A 21,003-nucleotide genomic window follows, 5' to 3' on the forward strand; every position below is an offset into this window, starting at 1 on the left:
TTTTGGGATTAAAGGAAATAATTAGAACTGTATGGACTAAAGTTGACAGTGTTCAATATTTGAGCATTGGGAAATTCTAGAACCTCCCTAAAGTAGGGGTGAATGAAATCTAGAGCATCTTTATGGTTTCGTTGGGCTCTAAGGGTGCCTTGGATGCCTTAGGGAGGAAGTTAACGGATTAGGGTTATCTCGGATACACCTGCCTTATCCAATACCTTCCTAAAACCTATATAAACCCTCCTTAGGGTTAAATTTCGACAATGACTCCTCTAAGAGCCTAAGGGCCAAAATTTCTCTTCTATTACTCTCTCTATATATAGTTTTCCGTGGTTTCTTGAGTTTGTTTGTGAAACATTAGAGGCACAACACTTGTGGCACTTGCTACTAAAGGTCTTTCAAGCAAGGATTCAAGATTGTTTATAATAACAATCTTAAAGGTATGAATCATAAACCTTGTCATGTGATTTTCGACTATTATCCGTAGATCTAGGGTTTATACTTTGTTGTTCATTATTTTATGTTCATTTAGAGAAAACGTAGATCTTCAATTAGGGTTGCATGCATACATAGGATTGTATGTTTTGCTCAAAACCCATCAATTTTTATTATCACAAGGATTGTAGACGGTTAGGATTCAGAGATTCTTTTGAGGATGGGAAGTTGGAGTGAGGATTCGCTAGTTTATAGAAAGGGTTATGGTCTTTGGTTACCATCGAAAAAGACTTAAGGGTTTGGTGTTGAATCGTGGGAATCGTTTTGGGTTATCAGGTTATTGGGATCTCGAGGAATATCTATCATGATTTCAGGAGTTGGTCTCATCAAGATCGGCTAGTAATGGAACGCTAGTATTGTTAAGCACATGTCATAGTTAATTCATGTAGATGAAGATAAGATGGGTTGGAAATTCATCGAATTTTGTGGGATGGGAGAGCTTCGACGAATCCAAGTGGGGGATAATCGATCAGAATTTCTGCGAGTTAGATCGATTGTGGAACTAGGGAAAATTTCACATCTCAGTTAGGAGTAGAGATGACCTAAGTGGTTGTTTAGATTGAAATTGTGTAAGTTCGGAGTTAGGAAACTTCCAACAATTGGTTGGCGTCTTCTTTATCGCGGGCTTGTGAATGTATCCAGGTTGAGGGTTGTGTTAGAGCCTCGCTTCCTGATCTTGTTTGATGAAGGCTTTGGGGTTCAAAGCATGACTCAAATGCTTGATTGGAATTCAGTCGGGTATGGGGTTGACTCAGGATAATTGGGGTTGGGATGGTTCGAATATGGTAAGACCATGGTTGGTTAGAAGTGTTATAAGACTATAATGGGATCGTAACATTCACCAGTTTGAGGTAAACTATTGTTAAGGTGGTCATGAGTATAAAGGAGGATCAGTACATGCCTTGGGCAAGACAGACAGGACTGTCGGAGAGCGTTTCTCTATTTTAGGAGGAGGACCATTGGGGTCTGAGGTGGGGTCGGGCCTGTGTAGCTCTTGATGGGTGGGACCTGTGGGTGTGGCCTGCTCCATTATGTAGTTTGGGTGGGACCCGTAGGTGAGGCCTGTATGTATATGGCAATGCAGGTGAGACCTAATAGAGACCGTTAGGTCGAGGAATTGGACCTTGGTTTGTAGGATTGAGTATGGAGTCAGTAAGTGGATGCCTAGCCTAGGTTAGCCTTGTCTTTTGGAATCTTGGGAAGCTGGTGGTTGGACCCGGTGAGATTTTGGTAGTCTTAGCGATGGTTTGGGGATCATTATGTCCCGGTTTGGTGAGGGATTCCGTGAATCAGAAGATTTCGGGTGAAATGCAAGTGTAGATCCTTGGATATTGGGTTATGAGTTATGTACCAAGTTGATTCTTGATAAGGAATCACGTTGGGAATCGTGAATGCTTATGCACAAGGTCTTCATTTCACTAGGATATAAATTAAGGAATCTATATGCCAAGGGTATCACTTCAAGGGTTCAAGGTTTAAGGACGTTCTCACTTTTGATGGTAGATCAGGGTCTTATGATTGTGTTTTGGATTGGTTCTACCTGTGTGGAGGTCAAGCAACTATGGAATTTCAGGATCTTTGCAATGGTGTGTTGGTTCGGCAGTTAAAGGAATCAATATCTTGCTCAACACTAGAAGGATTATCTCCCAGTTTGTCTCACATTGTTCATTATATTCATGGAATTGCTATCATATCGATGAGCCTTCTCTTGAAGGACTATCTAATCCATTTGGTCAAGTGAAAGGTTGTTGGCAGCAGCGTATGGTCTGTGATTTTGTTTTCTAGTGAGAACCTTAGGTAATCGGAAATTGAATAGTCAGTTTGGAAGACCAGTGGAATGGAATTAGCAATGACTTAGTATGGGCGGTTTGTCAGGGAGTCAGACCAATTCAAGATTTCAGATTTCAAGTTGAGTAGATGTGGCTATTCTGCAAGGCATTATTTTAGGTCGGGGAAGGATTCATTCATCATCGGGTTTGGAAAGTTCTGCTAAAGTTGGGTTCGTTTGCTTTAGGAGGGTCGTTATATGCTCGGGTTTGTGGTTGTGATGCTCAGGGTGTCCAACATTCCTGGGATGGCAAGAAATGATTTCGAGAATGAAATCTAATTTAAGTGGGGGAGAGTTGTAAAACTTTGCTCATTGGTGTGCTTTCCAATTTATAACTTGAGGGGGTGAATTGTTTTTCAATATAGTCCTTGGGGTTAGTACGCAGAGTGTACCAATGGGTAAGCTTAGCGTACTTGTTGAGAAGCTAGTATGTCGCGCCTACCACATGATAAACTTAGCGTACTAAGTGGGGTTGATCATGGATCCGAGGCCTTGTACGCTGGGCATAAGAGGGGTATGCTGGGTGTACAAGGGGTTTATTGAAACTCTAATTTTGGGGTGTTGCACCCTATTTAAGCTCCTTAAGTTCCATGGGTTGACCTCTTTATCAGCCTCCATTGTCCTAAAACCCTAATCTCGAACCCTAATAGCATATTTGAGTGTTCTTTAGCCTTCGACTTGATTTTTATTGGTTTATGCTCCGTGAAGCGAAAGAAGAAGTTGGAAGATTCGTTCACTGGAAGGAAGCTTAGAGATCCATATTTACCTCCATATTATGGTGACTTTTGAGGTATAAAGTCCAAACTTTGATCCTTGTATGATTAGATCTCTTCATGTCATGGTTTTTATGCTTTTGGTCTCTTTTGGGTTAGTTTGATGAGTTAAGTCATTTATGGGGTTTATCCTTTTAGATTTGGACATATTTTCAATTCCTTAAGCTTAAAGGTCAAATCTTTATGGTGTTTATGCTCTAATGCATGCATTAAGTCATCTATTAGGTCATTTTGAGCTTTAAGATATTCATTAAGCCATGCATGCACGCAAAGTTCGCAACTTTACATGGTAAACCATGTTAAGGAAGTCAGATATGAGTTTGGGTTGAGGTCTTAATCAATTAAGAGCTGTAAAAGTGAAGGTTGGCCAAAATGGGGGAGTATGTTGGGTGTATAAGCAAGTACGCTTAACGTACAAGTCCTAAAGCGAATACGTTACGCGTACGTGCTGAGTACGCCCCACATACTCAGCCACGTTGGGCTTCGGTGTTGTGAGCTTCTCAGTGTTGGGCTTGGTTGGGTTTGTGATATCTTGGGCCTTGTTGGGCCATCATGATTCTCTTGTTGGGTTGTTAGAATTTTATTAGACTCCTTGGTTGTAGGCCCATAAAAGGGATTTGGGCCCAATTTGGAAAGTTAGGCCATATTGGGATTTGAATGATTATTTTGGAATTTAGGCTTTTGGTCAATTGGAGTGGGCCAAGTTATGGAAAGGGTAAAAATGTCTTTTACCCTAGTTTAGAATCTCAGTGTAAGTCAGAATCTGATTATTGATTGGATGATTATTTTGGTGGTTGCCAAAGCGACGATTTTAGCGGGCCAATAGACAGAGATTCTTTATATGAGATTTGGTAGTGTGAGGTGAGTCTTCCCACCATATCCATGGGTCAAAGGCACCAATGCCAGCCCATTACTTGTTATGTGGAATGCTAGTTGTCTTTGTGATACTTGCTTGTAAGACCCCGAGGGTAGCCTGTGGTATTTATACGGAAGATCATGGGGGTAGTCTATGACACTTAGATGTCAGGCTATGGGGGAAACTCATGACATTTCAAGGAGAGGCCATGGGTGTAGTCCATGGCACTTGGATGTCATACCATGGGGGTAGCCTAGGACACTTTAGGGAAAATACCATGGGGGTAATCTGTGGCAAATGTATGTATGGTACGTGATATTTTAGGGAACTCACTAACCTTTGTGCTTACGATTTTTGATTTATGTTTCAGGTACTTATGGTTTCAAAGGGAAGAGCTCGGGATGATTGCAGAGCACACATCATTCGATTCCGCATTTTGTGATTTACTCTAATAACGATGATGTATTGATAAAATTTAATTACTTTGGTTTTATGACAATGATATGGTTTAGGGTTTTATTAATTTAAAATTGAAAAAAAATTCGAGTCTTAATTTTTGGGACGTTACATAATGATAGTCATTTTAATGAGTTTCGGTTTTTTTTTTTTTTTTTTGGGGGGGGGGGGGGGGGGGGGGGGGGGGGGCTCCATCAAGAGGATCATTTGTGTCCATTTCTATTTAATAATTATTATGTCGTTCGTCCATATTTTGTTCGTCCATAATTCGTTCCTGAGAGCCATGAAACATGGAGTTTTCTATGATATAATCTTGGTTCCTTATCCCTAGTTCACATTTCTTATCTCTTTTATTCAGATCATAGAGTTTTTATTGGATAATATTGTGATTCTAATCACTGTCATGTTGTGTAAGTTCTGCAAATTTTATTGTGTCCGGTCTCAAAATTAATCTCCAAAAATATAGAATTTTAGGGTATCAGTGTTAGCTCTGATGATGTTTAGGTTGTGCTGCCATTAAACTTCCTTTTATATTTCAGCGGGTGGTTCTACATTTACATTTTTGGAGTGATGTGGTTCATAAGATTTCTTGGGCATGTTCTCTAAGTGGAAGGTTAAATGTCTTTCCATTGATTGCATGTTAACGTTGTTAAAATCTATGTTAGGCTCCATTGGTACATATTATCTCTTTAAGGCTCTTATTGGCATTTTGTCTAAGTTGGAGTCTTTAAGATGGATTTTATTATGGTGATAATGCTTAAGAAAAAAAAGTTATTTGGGTGAATTGGGATAATAGAGCCCTTCTATTTAAATGGGTGTGGATATTTTAGACATAGTGGGGTGCTTTATGGGATCAAGGGTTATGGGTCTAGGAGATCGCTTTGGCTTGATATTGTTTCGCCGTTTGTTTTAGTTATATAGTAGCATATTTGATTTTTCCAAAATAAGATTTTCTTTGGTAAAGTTGCCCCACAGAAATCATTTTTGGGGAAAATACGGGTAGTAGTCAAAAAAACGGGGGATATTTTCAAAATGTAGTAAAAAAATTGGATTTTCAGATATAGATATGGATCCGTAGAGGTAGCTACGCAGAATCTACTGTACCTCCACGGAATGGCAAAATCATAAATAAATCAGTGTATTTAAAAAAAAAAAAAAACTCAAGATCCATTCCGCGGAGCTACCTCCGAGGAATGAACTCATTCCGCGGAGGTAGCTCCGAGGAATGGATCTTCATAAAAAAAAAAATTACATCGATTCTTCATGCTTTATATTTATTCCCCGACTAATTATTTTCAAGAAAAGATTATGTATGATAATCTTTTTTTGAAAATAATTAGTTGGGGAATGGATACATAATCTTTTCTTGAAAATAATTAGTCGGGGAATGAATATAAACCCCGAAGAATCAATGTGAGAAAAAAAAATTCTGAAGATTCAACCCTTGGCGCTGCCTCCGCGGAATGAGTTCATTCCTCGGAGGTAGCTCCGCGGAATGGATATTGACTTTATTTTTAATACCCTGATTTATTTACGATTTTGCCATTCTTCGGAGCTATAGTGGATTCCGCGGAGCTACCTCCACGGAATCCATGTCTATACTTGGAAATGTCCATTTTCATGTCTAAATTTTGAAAATACCTCACATTTTTTTACTATTGCTGTTATTTTATTTTTTTTTTTTAATAATATTGTCACGCACGCTTTCATTTGGTGTCAATATAGGTAGCAGGTAGCAGGGGTTGTTTAGTTGGATTCGATGACTTCAAAATTCCTTGTTAAGTATCATGTAATGTGATTTTTTTTGGTTTTGTTTTCTAGCTTCTTGATAGTTTTGTCTTTTATAAACCTTCTGCTGTTCTAAAAAAATTGAATTATTTGTAATGATAGATAAAATCCCGCATGTCCAGATTGATGCAATCACAAAAGTGTTAAATACACGAATTGTCGTGTTCTAGCCACTATTGTTGAAGTGATTTTTATTGAAAAATAAGAAACCTAGGGTGGTAACATTTTGAGTAAATTACACGAATGGTCCCTATGATTTGGGGTAATTTGCATGTTTGGTCACTAACTTATTTTTTTAACTCGGAAGATCCCTATTGTTTGTTTTTATTACGTGTTTGGTCCCTACTGTTTGTTTTTGTTACGCGCTTGGTTCCTATCTTACCTAAAAATACTATTATTTAAATAGGAAAAAATGGTAGGGTAGGTAAGGTAAGGTGAAGAGGGTGGGATTGAGAGTGTGTTTATCTAAATAAATTAAAAAATCAAGGGCAAAATAGTCTTTTTAGCTAAGACATGGACCAAACGCGTAACAAAAACAAACAGTAAGGACCTTCCGAGTTAAAAAAATAAGTTAAGGACCAAACACGCAAATTACCCTAAACCATAGGGACCATTCGTGTAATTTACTCTAACATTTTCTTATCCTATGTTTGAACGCATTATATGGTACGGTGATATAGCGGTTGATTTAATATAAAAGGAGGCTCCAACCTAATTATAAGACATCCCAAAACATATAAACTAGAGTGAAACTTTTAGAAAAATGGATTGATTTTCTGTAATTAAGTTAGAATGTGAGAGTTGCTCTTGTTATTGTAATTCTATCCCAATATCCAAAACAATCATTTTAGATCCCAACAATTTTCAAATTGCATCAAGAACCATGCCATTAGACTTAAACTAGACTTGCACTAAGCGGTCATAGAGTCGGTCATGAAATGATCTTGTTTTTTTGGTACTGGTCTCACATTGATCCAGTTGGTGCTCGAACAATCTTTTTTTTTTTCAGTATGGAGTCTTTTGGTCTTTTTGTTCGTTTTTTTTTGGTTCAATTTCAAGTTTCTTTTGTTTTAATATTTAGATCCAATAATCCAAAAGAACTGAAATCAGTGTACCAAGCTTTAAATATAAATGTTAAAAAACCCTATAAATAAAAGTGTTTATCCATTCTTATTCTAGATTTCTATAAATGAGCATCTTTTATATGGCTTTGCGTTACGCTTTACATGTAAATGGTGGTATACTTAAAAAAAATAAAACAGGTGCTATACTTCTATATCTAGAAAATAGTATTCTCTTTAATGAATTTCACTTGTTTATTTATTTTTTCTTTTTGGTAAAGTAAACTTTCCTAACAAGGGTTTCGGACCAGTTTTTACACACCGATTAATCCGGCTGCATATATGAGGCTATACATCATTCCCTGGAGTCACGGTAGACGAACTTCTATGGTCATACGGGTTGAATAGTACTAAGATTTGAACATGAGTTAATACTTATATAAGTTATATTTAAAAACAACAAACAAAATAGAAGCATATAAACGCATAATTAAGAAGGAATAGATTAGTTGTCATGAATTGGAGAAGAAGATGACAAATTGATGACAAGGAGATACGGATCTCGGAAAGGGAAGGGGGAGGAGTAAATGGATTTGGTTTGAATATTTTTTTATTTTTTATTTTTTTAATTTAAAAATAAAAAATAAATAAAATAAAACTGAAAAAGAAATTATTATGGATAAAATAGTCATTTATGCCTGTAGGGACGGTTAGAGTGAAAAAAAAATTATTAAGAAACGGTCCGAATTAACTCTAAAAATAAAAACCTAACATGTCTTTTAACAACCGGACAAGGAACCATTCATGTAATTTACTCAATTAAGAAAGATGGGCAAGAAGAAGGCTTATAAATAGGCTTAACATGTTGGATTTCAAAGAAAGCAAACCTAGTGTGGCCGGTTTATACCCGATTCAAAAAGGTTTTAGTGTCGGGTGAAACATTTTTTCAGTTAAAGACTAGACTAGAGGTGGCAAAAATTGACACGACACGAAACCCGACATGAAATAAACAGGTTTGGGTAAGATATTTCAACCCATTTAAATAAACGGGTTGACAGGACAGGACACGAAAATTAAATGGGTAAGGTTAGGGTTGAGAATTTCAACTCGAATATGACTCGAAAATGACCCGTTTATTTATATGCAAGTATTTTGAATTATTTAAATAAACTAGAGAGATACAAAATCAAAACCATAAGTAAAAGAAAGCCTTCGAATTGAATTGTTTTGTAATGTTGAAATGACTTAGCCATCTAGATCAAGACTTCATTCCAATTTTTCATTCTCTCCCAAACTATCCAATCTCTTTCACCACTCTCGCATCCTCATGACATTTGTCATCCGCCTCCCCAATTCTCACTCTTTTATTTTTGTCATCTGAACTTGCTATGACTTCATCTATTCTGCCTCAAAACTATTAGTTTTTCCTTTCTGCCTACCTAACTTCTACTCTTTCAACATGCTCAATCTTTTAACCTCACATGACACGACATATTTCGAGTTATAGCCCTAACCCGAAACCCGACACAAACTCGACACAAAAATAAACGGGTTGACATGACACAACACGTTAATTAAATGGGTCGGGTTAGGGTCAAGCACTTTCAATCCGTTTAGTGTTTCGACACGACACGAACCCGACACGACACGACACGAGTGCCACCTCTAGACTAGACGGGTTTTTAAAGGACTCGTTGGGCCCATCTGGACTGAATTTTGGTTGTTTAGGGACCAATCTGGGACTAAGATCGGAACCCACTAAGACTGATCTGAGACTCCCTTGTGACCAGTTGCTCAATAAAAAGGAGGACCGATAACGTTTTGGATTGGTTTTGGACCAGCTTGTCCACTGAGACCGGCTCCCGATACTAATTTATGGATCCGCCTTTAGACACGAATAGACACAAATCCCTCTAAACTACATAGACGATAGCTTTAAAATGTGGTTTGAATTTATTGAGTAGTTTCACCATTACACAGAATTGAGAATTCCCTATAACAAAGGAAAAGTTTCACCTTGAAATAGCTTTGCTTCACGATCAATTTCATTAATATAGGTCGTCATATCGTTAAACCTTGGAAAATATAATGCAAATAACAAATAAAAGTAAGGATTCTTCATATTGGTACAGACCAAGTAATTATGGTTTCCCCCCATTCGCTATGAGGAACCTGAAGGAATACCCAAACGGCTTTAGATGCGACCACAATATTATCAGGACAATCCTTAGAGCCACACTCATCAATCACCATAGCTTTTGCACTTTTATCGTGATAATAAATATCAATATAATCAAAGCACCTTTGCCCGTGATTTTACCATTTCGTTGATAATGCAACAACATATTCACTATTTGAGTGGTACTTCCCATCACATGCTGACGGCGCGCCACCATCTCCACCCTTCTCAAAGCTGCTAATAGTCATAGGTGCCTGTGTAATATTGGCTAAACCAAGAAGTAAGCGTTTGCTTACGTGTTGCTCGGGAGTTACATTTTTGCCCCTCGATTTAGCATTGGTGATAAGTAGAGAAAAGAGAATGAGAACGATAATGCTGGGTTGCGTCATTTTATCTTTAGACTATGTTTGTTATGGTATTTGAATGTCAAGAAAGTGAATATATAGTGAAGTGTTTGTTGTCCAGGACATCGTTAGGTTGATATTTCCGTCAAATTGATGAAAATGCAAGAAAAAAAAAAGATAAAAGTGGAAATTGTTTTTTTTTTCCCTTCAATAGTCGATACTTTGAAAAAAAAAATGCTCGAAACACCATAGTCAAAGGTTGACATTCTCATCAAATTGTTTAAGTACACGGGAAAATCCAAAGGGGAGAACAATGCCAAATTATTACTTTAATTTCTTGTCAAAAGGTTGAAGAAATCGAAGCGATGTCACCGTTTCTACAATTAAAAATATGGTTGATAGCCTCAATAGCAATTCGTTATGCATTTGGCCCGCTTTTATTTAGTTTGTACTAAATAAATATAAATATGTGTTCATAATAAAATACCAGTTTAATATATATATATATATATATATATATATATATATATATATATATATATATATATATATATATATATATATATATATATATATATATATATATATATATATATATATATATATATATATATATATATATATTTGAAATAAGAATAATCTTCATATTAACTTTAAAATCACAATTTATAGACTAAGTTATTATAATATAATTTAAATATTTTAAATATACAATAATGTTAATATTTATATTTTTAAACAATAACGTCTCAATAGTTTTTATAAGTGGGTTGCACATCCAACTAAAAATAAGTTTATTGTTTGTACATGACCAACTTTCATTTTATTACACTTTGGCCTCCCAAAAGCTATCTTTAAACCAAGGAAAATGTTAGTTTTAAGAATAATCTTAACGGGGCACTAACCCCGATGATAGACGGAAAATTCGGGTCGTTACAAACAACCACTATCAAGATACCAATTATGCTCATGTCCATGGCACCAAACAAATTAGATTCTCTTTATAACCTATTTGGAAATGGGTTTGGTCACAATAGTTTCAGAGAAAGAAAAGATATTATAACATTATAAAGGAACACAATTTCATGAGTTTTCTTTATTCATCCATTTTCCAGAATTTAACATTATATTATCACTCCTTTTTGAACATTTTTTTGTGAAGACAATCATGCGCTACTGATTCCTATTTCTACAGTTATAACACTTTCTAACCCCAACTTCTCTTTTAGGTTTCAAACTCTTAACCTAATGTTTTCTTGATTTAGGTTTCCAAAGTTGTTTTATCTTAAAAAAATGATTTGCTTGAAATTTTATTAGCTTTTGGATGAATATTACTTTGATACTGTCCACAGTGGATGTTGATGTATCAATGTTTGTAGTCATTGATACTTCTTAATGAGTATCCACCGATGAATCATGATGCTCATATTTATCCATTGAAACCACAATTTCAAGGTTCTAGAGAATGACATCCAATGTACAACACTTCTCACTATTTAAGATTGGAAACTTATGTAAGATCCCGACTCCCAAGTATAATATGTAATTAATTTGCATTCATGATGTCAGAGCAACTCGACGAGTTGGATGCCCCAACTCGCCGAGTAGAGGAGTTAATGGTCGCATGATAGTGGGCTTGAATGAAGGTTTGGGGTTTTCTTTCTTGGATTGTTTCACTTATTCTCCCCTTTGTTTTAGAATTAAGCCTGATTCCGGAACACCTTCCAGTCTTTGAAGCATGGCGAATACGGGCCTGAGCTTTTCGGAGAGATGCTTCTTGACAATGATTGTGATCATCGAGTCACGAGTCTCAATGATGTCCAAAAGCAATGCATTCACGTCTGATATACAGCTTTTCATGACGGCTTTTTCGGACAGCAAATCATTGATTCGTTTCTCAGCATTCTCTAGCTTGACTGTTAAAACTTTCACCTTTTCAGTCTTTACAACGAGAGCATCCATTATCTTACTCTCGGTTGCCAAGTCCTCTTGAAGTTTTGTGATCTTTGATGAAATAGAGGAGTGGAGCTCAACATTGTCTATTTGGAGGCCAGAGTGAACCTGTTCGAGTTTCTCCTTCTCCGTTTTAAGGGTGGATCAAAGGCTAGAAATCACTTCGTTAGCCTTTGCTGTATTGGACTTGAATGAGTTCTGAAATTTTTCCATAAATGAACGAGCATCTATAATATCAACTTTTTTGGTCGTTCCGTTGCACACTGAAGCAGAAGCATTGACTGCTTTGTTCGTTTTCTCCAGATTAGCAGAGTGTTCTTTTGTAAGGGTCTTGAGGAGGGACTTGATTGCTTCTTGTGAATAGTCTTCACTGGATGGTTCTTTAGATGATTAAAGCAACGAATCCAGTTTCTCATTAATTGCCTTGAGTTGCCCTCTTGTGACGGGAGCTTCGTCATCACTTTCAGTCCGAATGTTGAATGGACTGTAGGTGAATCCCGCGAAGTCGTCGTCATCACCACCATAGATCATGTCCAGATGATCCTAATGGAAAGGAGAAATGTGTGGAGTGGAATGACTGACTGAGAAACCCAAAGCTCATGCCCCCGCATCAGATGTGTTGACAGTTACTTGAGTTTCAATAGTAGTGGAGCTGTTGGTAGATGTTAAATCTGTGAAAAGTGGGGTTTGGACTTCTGAAACACCCAATGACACTGTTGGACATCGAGCGATTATATTGGAGTGGAGATGGTGGCAGTAGGAGAAGGGACAGAAAAGTCTTGGAATAATTTTTCCAGTGATTGGAACAGAAGATGGGATTTCATAAGTTACCTCATGACTCATAGTTGATGGCTCCGAAACCTTTGGTTTCGTTGTGAACTTCCTTCTGAATTGGAACCTCTGAAACTGTTTGCGGTTGCGAGTCTTCTTGATCACTTGGTGTCAAAGTTCATGTTTTACGAGCCATTTTCTTGACCCACTTTCGTTTCGGTGCTTGTGGAGGTTCCGATGGTTCTGCGTCAGGTTTTCATTTCCCTCCCTTCTTTGGCGATTGAGTTGGTGCAGATGGATCAACGTTCGTACGCTTCTTCTTGCCTCCCTTCTTACGTCTGTCCTCCTCATCGAGAACCTTTTGCACATATTTACACAAGGTGCGAAAGCCAGAGATGGGCAAACTGCGATAGGCGCACAGTACATCGCTCGCTGCAGGAACATCTGCGAGGATGATGTTTGTTGTGTGGAAGATCTGGACCAAAGCCATACCAGACCCTTCCAAGACTGGAACCTTGAGTTTGCTGATCGCCCTTTCAACGACGATGGTCAAGAAACGAGCACAGGATATTTCACTGTGTCGTGTGGTAGAAAGTGTGCTTTATACTAACTAAGACCAGAGAACTGACCCGTAATCCAAGTTCATGCCAGAGTAAATGCCATACATCATGGTCATGAAAAACTTTCTCGTTAGTCCGAGCTAGTAACCTTTTCAGAAAAACTATTGAAGAGTAGCATGAATAAGCCGTTCCATATCGGCGACAAGTTTGGCTTCTTGAACTTAGAGATTGCTGCCAATGTTTCCTTGTAGCCCATCTGATAGAACATCTCCAGAAGTGCTGAGTTGGAGACGCTCTCAGGGTCAATTAGATCACGACCCTGTGGAAGCCCTAGAAGGTTGTAGAACCTTGATTTTGTTATTTGGGTTTTGTGGTTGTGGATTTGGAAGGAAATAAGTTCTTCCCCTTTTTGATAACTGGCGGTAGAGTAAGCCATTGAGATATGCACCAGAGGAACAATTTCTGACTTGGTTAGGGAGATAAACAGTGGAGAGTACCTCAAGCATTCGACGACGTGTTATAGAAACCCGTCGTATTTGACTGGGTCGAGATCTAGAACCAAGTTTTGATTGGCCTTGAGGTTGAGGATGCATGACTGGCTTGATTGTTCTTGGACGGAAGGAGTTTCTGGAGAACCTGCCATTGATGCTTGTTGAAGGAGATGAACAGTAGAGAGAGAAATTGCTCGAGAATTTGATTTCTATGAAAGCGGTATTGATAACTGAAGCATCAATTTCCTTTTATACCATGTAGTGGGAGAGATAAAATTCGTCGTTTGGCGCTTCAAAAGCCTAAAAAGGTGTGAGTGACCACTGTTACGTCAGACATGTGTGTCGGGTGGCGGTAAAGTAGGCGTCAAGTTAGGAGCCGTTTCAAATTCCACGTGCCCAAATTTCAAATCTTATCTTCTCGAATCATCCTTTCAGATTCTGACTTTTGCAACCGCATACATTTGCAATTGATCACCATTTATAATGCTCCGAACCTGAAAGTAACCAATAGGACTACGAACCAGAATTTTTTAAAATCATAAAGACCATCGTGCAAGGGTGTGCCAAAGATAAATAAATAAAGAAAATTTTCTTAGGCATTCTAGTGATGTCATATAAGACACGAATTTGATGGATCCCGGGAACTATCTCTTCCTTCGCAGTCAAAAGAGACTTTGAAGTGCTTGTGTGGTGTCCCGTTGAATTACAATCATATGTTTGTTGAGAAACAGTGAAAGGCATCTTTTAATAAGGAAAATGTGGTGGCTACTTCTTCGACTAAGTCTGAAACTCAACATAAGTACGAACATTCATATAAAGTACTTTTCTGACCAGTATAGCCATAAAAACAAGTATGCATGGAAATAATTTTCAGTGACTAGGAAAAAGATTGAAATCTCAAGAAAAACAAGGTTGGATCTATTGGGAAGAAATGTCTTAGGACTAGGACATTTCATTAAGATCTCGCAAAATAAAAAAAAGATTTCTTGGTATAGACCACGAAAGTGGACATTTGTTAATTCCTTGGTGAAAAATCTAGAACATTTAATTGTTCACTGTCAATTCGTAAAAATGTGTTGGATTTTGGGTTTCACTCAATTCGTGGTGATAACGAATTTAAGATCATAAACACAGAAATTGTGTAACCATAAACCTCAGTGGTAATTTTTGGGAGTCTCAAGGGTTACCTTGGTGAATGCGAAAGTACTGGAGAAGTAATAGGAGGTGGCTCCAAAGAAATAGTGTACCTCTGCCATGTGAAAGTGACCAAGCAGCGAACTCTTAACTCAATGTAAGAAGAGTAAGGTAGCTCATGACTTATGTGGATAAACAGCCTAATTTAGGAAGAAACGATTGGTGTTATCGATTCATTAAGGCTTTAATTGTAGTATCCTGACACCCAGGTATAATATTTAATTTATTTATTTTCATATTTTCAAATCAAATCGACGAGTTGGATGCCCTAACTCGCCGAGTAGAGGAGTTAATTGGCCGTGTGATTCTAGAGTCTACTCAATGAGTTGGAGGACCCCAACTAGACGAGTTGGTGCTGAGTGAGAAGACCCTAATTTTCAGGGTTTGTGTCTTATTTAAAGGACCTTAAGCCCTCATTTTCGCCAACCTTGTCACCATAATACCCTGTGAGTAACCCTAATCGTGAGTATTTGCTTGTAAGAGAGAGAGGAGCTAAGTTTGGGTGTTCTAGTGCATATTTAGAAGAGGATTGAAGGACATCAAGCCTTGGAACGAGAAGAGGCTTTTGGTTCAGGAGTTTTTCTGTGCTAGCTTCAGTTTGGAGGTAAAAAGCTACCACCTTGAGCAATCCTTTTTATAGATCCCCTTCTAGGGAGTTTTAGGGCTTTTTCGCCCTTATCTTGTAGTTTTGAGTTGCTGGAGCTTGTCATGTAGTTGTGACTCCAGACCTAGACAAAAGAAGGTCCCAAGATCCCAAAGATTCAAGATTTATCAAGATTTGGACAAGTCTCTATGCATGAAACCCCTTATGGAGTTTTTCATGGCATTTTGAGCCCTAGATGAAATGCATGAACGTAAAGCTTGCAGCTTTACGTGATAAGTGAGCCTTAGAATGTTAGATCCATAGTAGGAGACGTCATTTCTGCCTAAAAATGTCTGAATGAGGAAACGGTCTGAAGGGAATCGACTAGTCGGTGAGCTGACTCGATGTGTCGGTTAGGGCTTTCCCTGGCGAGTCTAGACACGGTGTAACTCGGTGAGTTAATGAGACAACTCGACAAGTTAAGTTAGACTTTCATGACATTTCTGAGAAAATGAAGGAACTCGACGAGTCGAACAGATGCACTCGACGAGTTGATTCAACATAGACTGTTGACTTGAGCATTGACTTTCGTTGACTTTTAGGGTTTAGTCAACTTTGGACTTTAGAGGCCATGGAGGGTAAAATGGTCTTTTCACCCTTTTTGAGATTTAGTGGAGGGGCTAGTTTAGCATCGCAGAGTGGTTATTACAATTTCTTATGAGATCATTGTTGGATTAATGTCTAAGTCCATAACTATAATTGGTAAGACTTGACCCGACCCGGCATGGTCCATTTGTGTTGCATGGCATCATGCATTTGGATAGACTATAATGAGAGAAATACGACACTTATGGTTATTAATATATTATAAGTTCTAGTATATTAATAATAAGAATAATAAGATTATTTAATTAGTATTGATCAAGAATTAATCTAGGATTAATTAAGTGATCAAAAGAAGACTAATTAAATATATGGGTTGATTGTGTAAATCATCCATACTTATATAGTGGGCTAATGCTCCATGGATTATCTAGTTGGGCTAAAACCCATATGATGCTTCATGGATGCTCCATGGTGTTTTTGTACCCATGGATCATGGAAATGAAAGGCCATGTCAATTAGGGTTTACATGGTGTAACTCTAACTATATATGCATCTTATTCTTGACCAAAATCGGCTACTAGTATCATGCTAGAGAAGGGCTAGCCGATTTTCACGAAGTGTGAAGTTATCTCAAGTCATTCCATTTGTATTTGGTGTTGTGTAAACCATTTGAGGTGTCGCACTTGAGGCACTAGGCACTCAAGCTTCATGAAGACATTCTACATCAAAGAGGTATGTATTCTATCTTGTTATATTCATTGTTTTTGTATGCTAGATTAGGATAATACCTTGGAAAGTTCTTATTTGCATCTATAATAGAGAAAACATAGATCCAAGGTAATTAGAGTTGCATGTACACTTAGGAGTGTTAGAATGCTCAAAATCCAACAATGGTATCAGAGACTAGGCTTGTTTTCTTGTTATACTTGCAAAAGTAGCTGAAAAATCGAGTTTTGATGCTGTCTGCCCAGCAGACTCGCCAAGTCCAAGGCAAAATGCATCCAACTCGCTGAGTTGGTTCGTGCACTCGATGAGTTGGACCCCCAGACAGCATAAATTCGACTTTTTTGGCTGGAATTGGACTAGGAATGTTACCCTAAGATGTTTTTGGACTTATAAACTTGTTTTTGATGTGGTAATGTTCATGCTAATCCAATTTCAAAGATAATTGTCAATAGATTCATGTTTTGTATTAGTTTAAGGTTTAGACTAATTACATGAAAAAGTTTGATTTGAATTATCTTGTTCTTATGAGTTGCTTAGATTAATAGAAAAGTTGAGTGAAATAGTTGTTTTCAATCCAAATTAATCTAAGAGTTGATTCTAAAATGTGTTTTTGTAACTTGTCCTCAAGTTATATGAAAAGTCACATTAAAGTTTCATAAAACTCATAAAAGTTGGCAAAGGTTACAAAATGAAGAGTCTAGTTCTAATTAAATGGTTTTATGACTCCATAACTTGTCCTCAAGTTATGGAGAACCAAGAGTCTCTTCATTAAATAATAAATAAAAAAAAGTGTAACCTTAATTAATTCCATAAGTTATAAAATAAAGAAAAGTTAATTCTTTTATTAGTTTAAAGTCTTCCATAACTTGTCCTCAAGTTATGAAACTTGAAGAGTTTTTGAATTAAAACTACTTTAAACACATAAGTTATTGAATTAATTAGTTTTGAATAATTTCAAAACTTGCCCTCAAGTTTTGGAATTTGAAAAGTTTTCACTTATGAATACTTTAATTCCAAGTTAGGCCTTAGAATTTTAAAAGTTAAAATTCAACCCTTATACTTTATAATATTATAAGTTAATAATATTTATATATATGTATAAGAGTAAAGTCAGTCTTACCGTTAGTAGGCCTCATTCACGAAGCCGGTCTATAAGGGGGGGGGGGGGGGGGGGGTATAAGGTTACTACCTATAAAATAGCAGTTTAATGGGTGTTCACTCTCACCCACCGCTTCCTTGACCGGTGGAGGGTCGTTAGCCGAACAGGTAGGACAAGGACTAAAATTCTCCCTTCATTAAAAGTATTAATGATAAATACTAAGTAACTAAACTCTTAATAATACCCAATCTTAGTTACTTAGGAAAATGTGAATAAGATGCTAATCCATGAAATTACACTTTGCACTTTGTTTAAGTCGGTTAGTGGAGCGTGTGTGGTTAACTGGCACACTAACTCGTACTTAACAAGGTAGGCAAATGGTAACTTAATGTTTATTATAGTATCGATTGAGCGTGTGTGGTTAACCGGCACATCGATTTAGGGGTAAACACTTAAGGGTACCAAGTAATTTGCATGGTTACTTCACACCTTGTTTTGTGATCCTCGGCATCCCATTCACAAAACCTGAAGGGCACACTCGAGATTGAAACATGCCATTGAATAGTTCAATGAATCTCAAAAGATCTAGGAGTTTCAAAACCAATTAAAACCTAATAATACATTTCGTTTATCTTGGTAGAAATTGGTGAATCGTCATTCACCTACCTTCAGATATTTTATAGCTTGGATTACGGCAACCCTCTTCTAAGTTATAAAATAGTTTGTAGGGTCCTTGTAACACCCCGAGATTCAGGTATATTTCTTTTGTCCTTGTTCTTTATTGATTGGACATGTTTAGTCCTTGAGTGGTGGGATTGAAGCAAGTGAGTACGCTGGGCATACCAGAGGAGTACGCTGCGCGTACTCATGCGCTTAACTTAGACGCGGAGTCGCCAAGGTACGCTGGGCGTACCTAGAGTTACGTCTGGCATACCCGGCCCAGGTGCAAAAAAAAACCCTAATCCACCTTGTGCACTATTTAAAGGGTCTTATGGCTCATTCCTTAGCCTCCATATCAGTGAGTGAAACCCTAAAAGAGAGCACCATCTTCCTTAGTGTGTGAGAGTGTTGATTTGAGCTTCTTGGTGCTTTAGTGACTTGGTGAAGAAGAAGGAAGGGAATTCTTGGAAGCTAAAGCTTGAGGTGCCATTTTGGATCTGAGATCTACAGAGAAAAGGGCTACACCTGGAGGTATAAAGTTTAAAACTTTCCTCTTCTTTTGGTTGTTGTTGTATATGCCCTTTTTAGGGCTAAAAACCCCAAAGGTGGAGACTTTATGAGTGTAAAGTACTCCATGGTTCGAGATATGTCCCCTTTCAGTGTTATTGGTGATTTAGAGCCATAAAGTTTCCATCTTGGATGTTAGTTTGAAGTCATGCATGTGTATTTAGCCTTCTAGAGTTGAAAGTTGGATCATTGTGAGAGTTGGTGACTTGTTCAGCCATGCAAAGGCTGAAAGTCATCAACTTTATGGATTAAGGGGCTTAGAAGGGGTCAGATCTAAAATAAGGACGTAGGTCTTAACTGTTTAAGACCTCAAGAGCTAAAGGGCTGAAGCAGGGGAGTACGCCGGGCGTAATCCCTAGTACGCGCCGCGTACTGGGTGGCGCTCCCCGATTCTGAGGTGCAGCCGGGTACGCTCAGCGTACACATCTGGTACGCGTAGCGTAACCCGGAGAGTTGAATTTTGGTTGACTTTTAGGGTATGGTCTATTGTAGGGCCTTTGAGTTATGAGAGGGGTAAAACGGTCTTTTACCCTTCTGAGAGTGTCATAAGAGAGCATAGTCTAGCCTTTGAGAGTTGTATTAAATAGAGTGTTTATTTCATATGATTAGGCGGAGGCTAGGCCAGCGTTTACCGAGTCAGAGATTTACCGAGATACCCGAGGTGAGTCTTCTCACTATACTTTACCTAGTGTGGTAATAGAGTTATGTGACAGAGTACTATATAGTTATATGCCAGTGTGATTTCATGTTATTTATGTGTTGTGATTTATGGTGATATGTGATATGCATGATTCAGAGTTATAGAGTTGGGACTTTCGGGTCCCTAGAGTTAGGGCCAGAGGGCCCACAGAGAGTTGCGGCTGGAGGGCCCCCACTGAGATACATTGACCAGAGGGTCAACAGAGTTACAGCCTCGTGTGGCTATTATGTGTTAGTGTGGTATTTTGGGGAACTCACTAAGCTTATGCTTACAGTGTTCAGTGTTATGTGTTTCAGGTACCAGTGATGACCGCGGGAAGGCGCCGACTTGATTCGTACACACACACACACATGGGATTAGATGTATTTTGATCTTGGGAGACATTTTGTGAAACAAAAAAAAACATGATGTTTTGAGATTTATGAATGAATGGTTTTGTTAAAAATGCGTTTTTCAAATGTGGGAAATTGTTTTAAATTTTACGGTGTTACAAGTTGGTATCAGAGCCTAGGTTTGAGGGATTTGGGTGCACCTTCAGGCGTATCTGAAATCAAACCGAGGCTTTGAGAAAACTTTGATAATAAAACAAGTTTTCAAAAGAAGAACTTGCGAGACAAACAGAGCAAAGTCGTGTGTACGAACAGCCAACGCCCGAACGGTGGTTTCCCAAAATACCATTAATATAAGTGTTATAAGATATGATGTGATATGTTATATGATGAGCTATGATATGCATGCTAGAGAAGACTAGGTATTCTTATTAGGACTAGAGTGGCCTGATATGTGATGCCTGAGTCTAGGAGTCTTGCTGCTACGAATATTTTAGGGTGTTTAGGTAGCAGCAAGGAGACTGCGAGAGATCGACTTGCGAGTATTATATGATTAGAAAAAGTAGAGTGCTTGGGACTTGGGACTCTGGGAGGAGGAATCGGGGTGGATGCTAATGCGGTGTGGATGGTAGTATTGTGCCCGTACTACTGAAGACATCAGGTCAGTGCACAGTACGAGTAAGAATCTTTGGAGTACCAAGGGACAAGTAGGATGGAGTATTCGAGTGTGAGTATACTCGAGCGAGTCCCTGATATTATTATTATGTTGTATTTCAGAGAGAGAGATCATGTTTGGGACTCGCCACACACCAGGGACCAACGATACGAGCGATGAGGAGATCCGCAGGATCATCCAGGAGGAGGTGGCTGCGGCCATCAGGTCAGAGATACCAGAGATGTTCTGGTCTATCAAGACCATGATGATAGAGACATTTGATGAGAAGTACGTTGCTCTTTCTGAGGCCGCTGTTGCTGCGGCCACTGCAG

At 38.1% G+C, this 21,003-nt stretch overlaps 1 protein-coding gene across 1 annotated transcript; it reads right to left on the reverse strand.

Moving 5' to 3' along the window:
- Positions 1–9,247: 9,247 nt before the first annotated feature.
- Positions 9,248–9,822, reverse strand: LOC111905809 (putative ripening-related protein 2). Its single transcript, XM_023901535.1, has 3 exons — positions 9,575–9,822; positions 9,389–9,517; positions 9,248–9,329 (listed from the first exon to the last, which is right to left on the reverse strand). Exons 1-3 carry the CDS (start codon positions 9,820–9,822, stop codon positions 9,248–9,250), a joined length of 459 nt encoding a protein of 152 aa, XP_023757303.1.
- Positions 9,823–21,003: the final 11,181 nt, after the last annotated feature.

This window comes from Lactuca sativa, chromosome 3 (genome assembly GCF_002870075.4).
Source record: "Lactuca sativa cultivar Salinas chromosome 3, Lsat_Salinas_v11, whole genome shotgun sequence".
NCBI classification, from domain to species: Eukaryota; Viridiplantae; Streptophyta; class Magnoliopsida; order Asterales; family Asteraceae; genus Lactuca; species Lactuca sativa.

Excerpts from the sequence above, each read along its gene's own strand:
- LOC111905809 (XM_023901535.1), bottom strand. The coding sequence starts at position 9,822 with ATGACGCAACCCAGCATTATCGTTCTCATTCTCTTTTCTCTACTTATC. Across the intron at positions 9,518-9,574 it reads GTTGCATTATCAACGAAATG|TGCAAAAGCTATGGTGATTG; the intron begins GTAAAATCACGG and ends TCACGATAAAAG. Across the intron at positions 9,330-9,388 it reads GGGGAAACCATAATTACTTG|GTTTAACGATATGACGACCT; the intron begins GTCTGTACCAAT and ends ATATTTTCCAAG.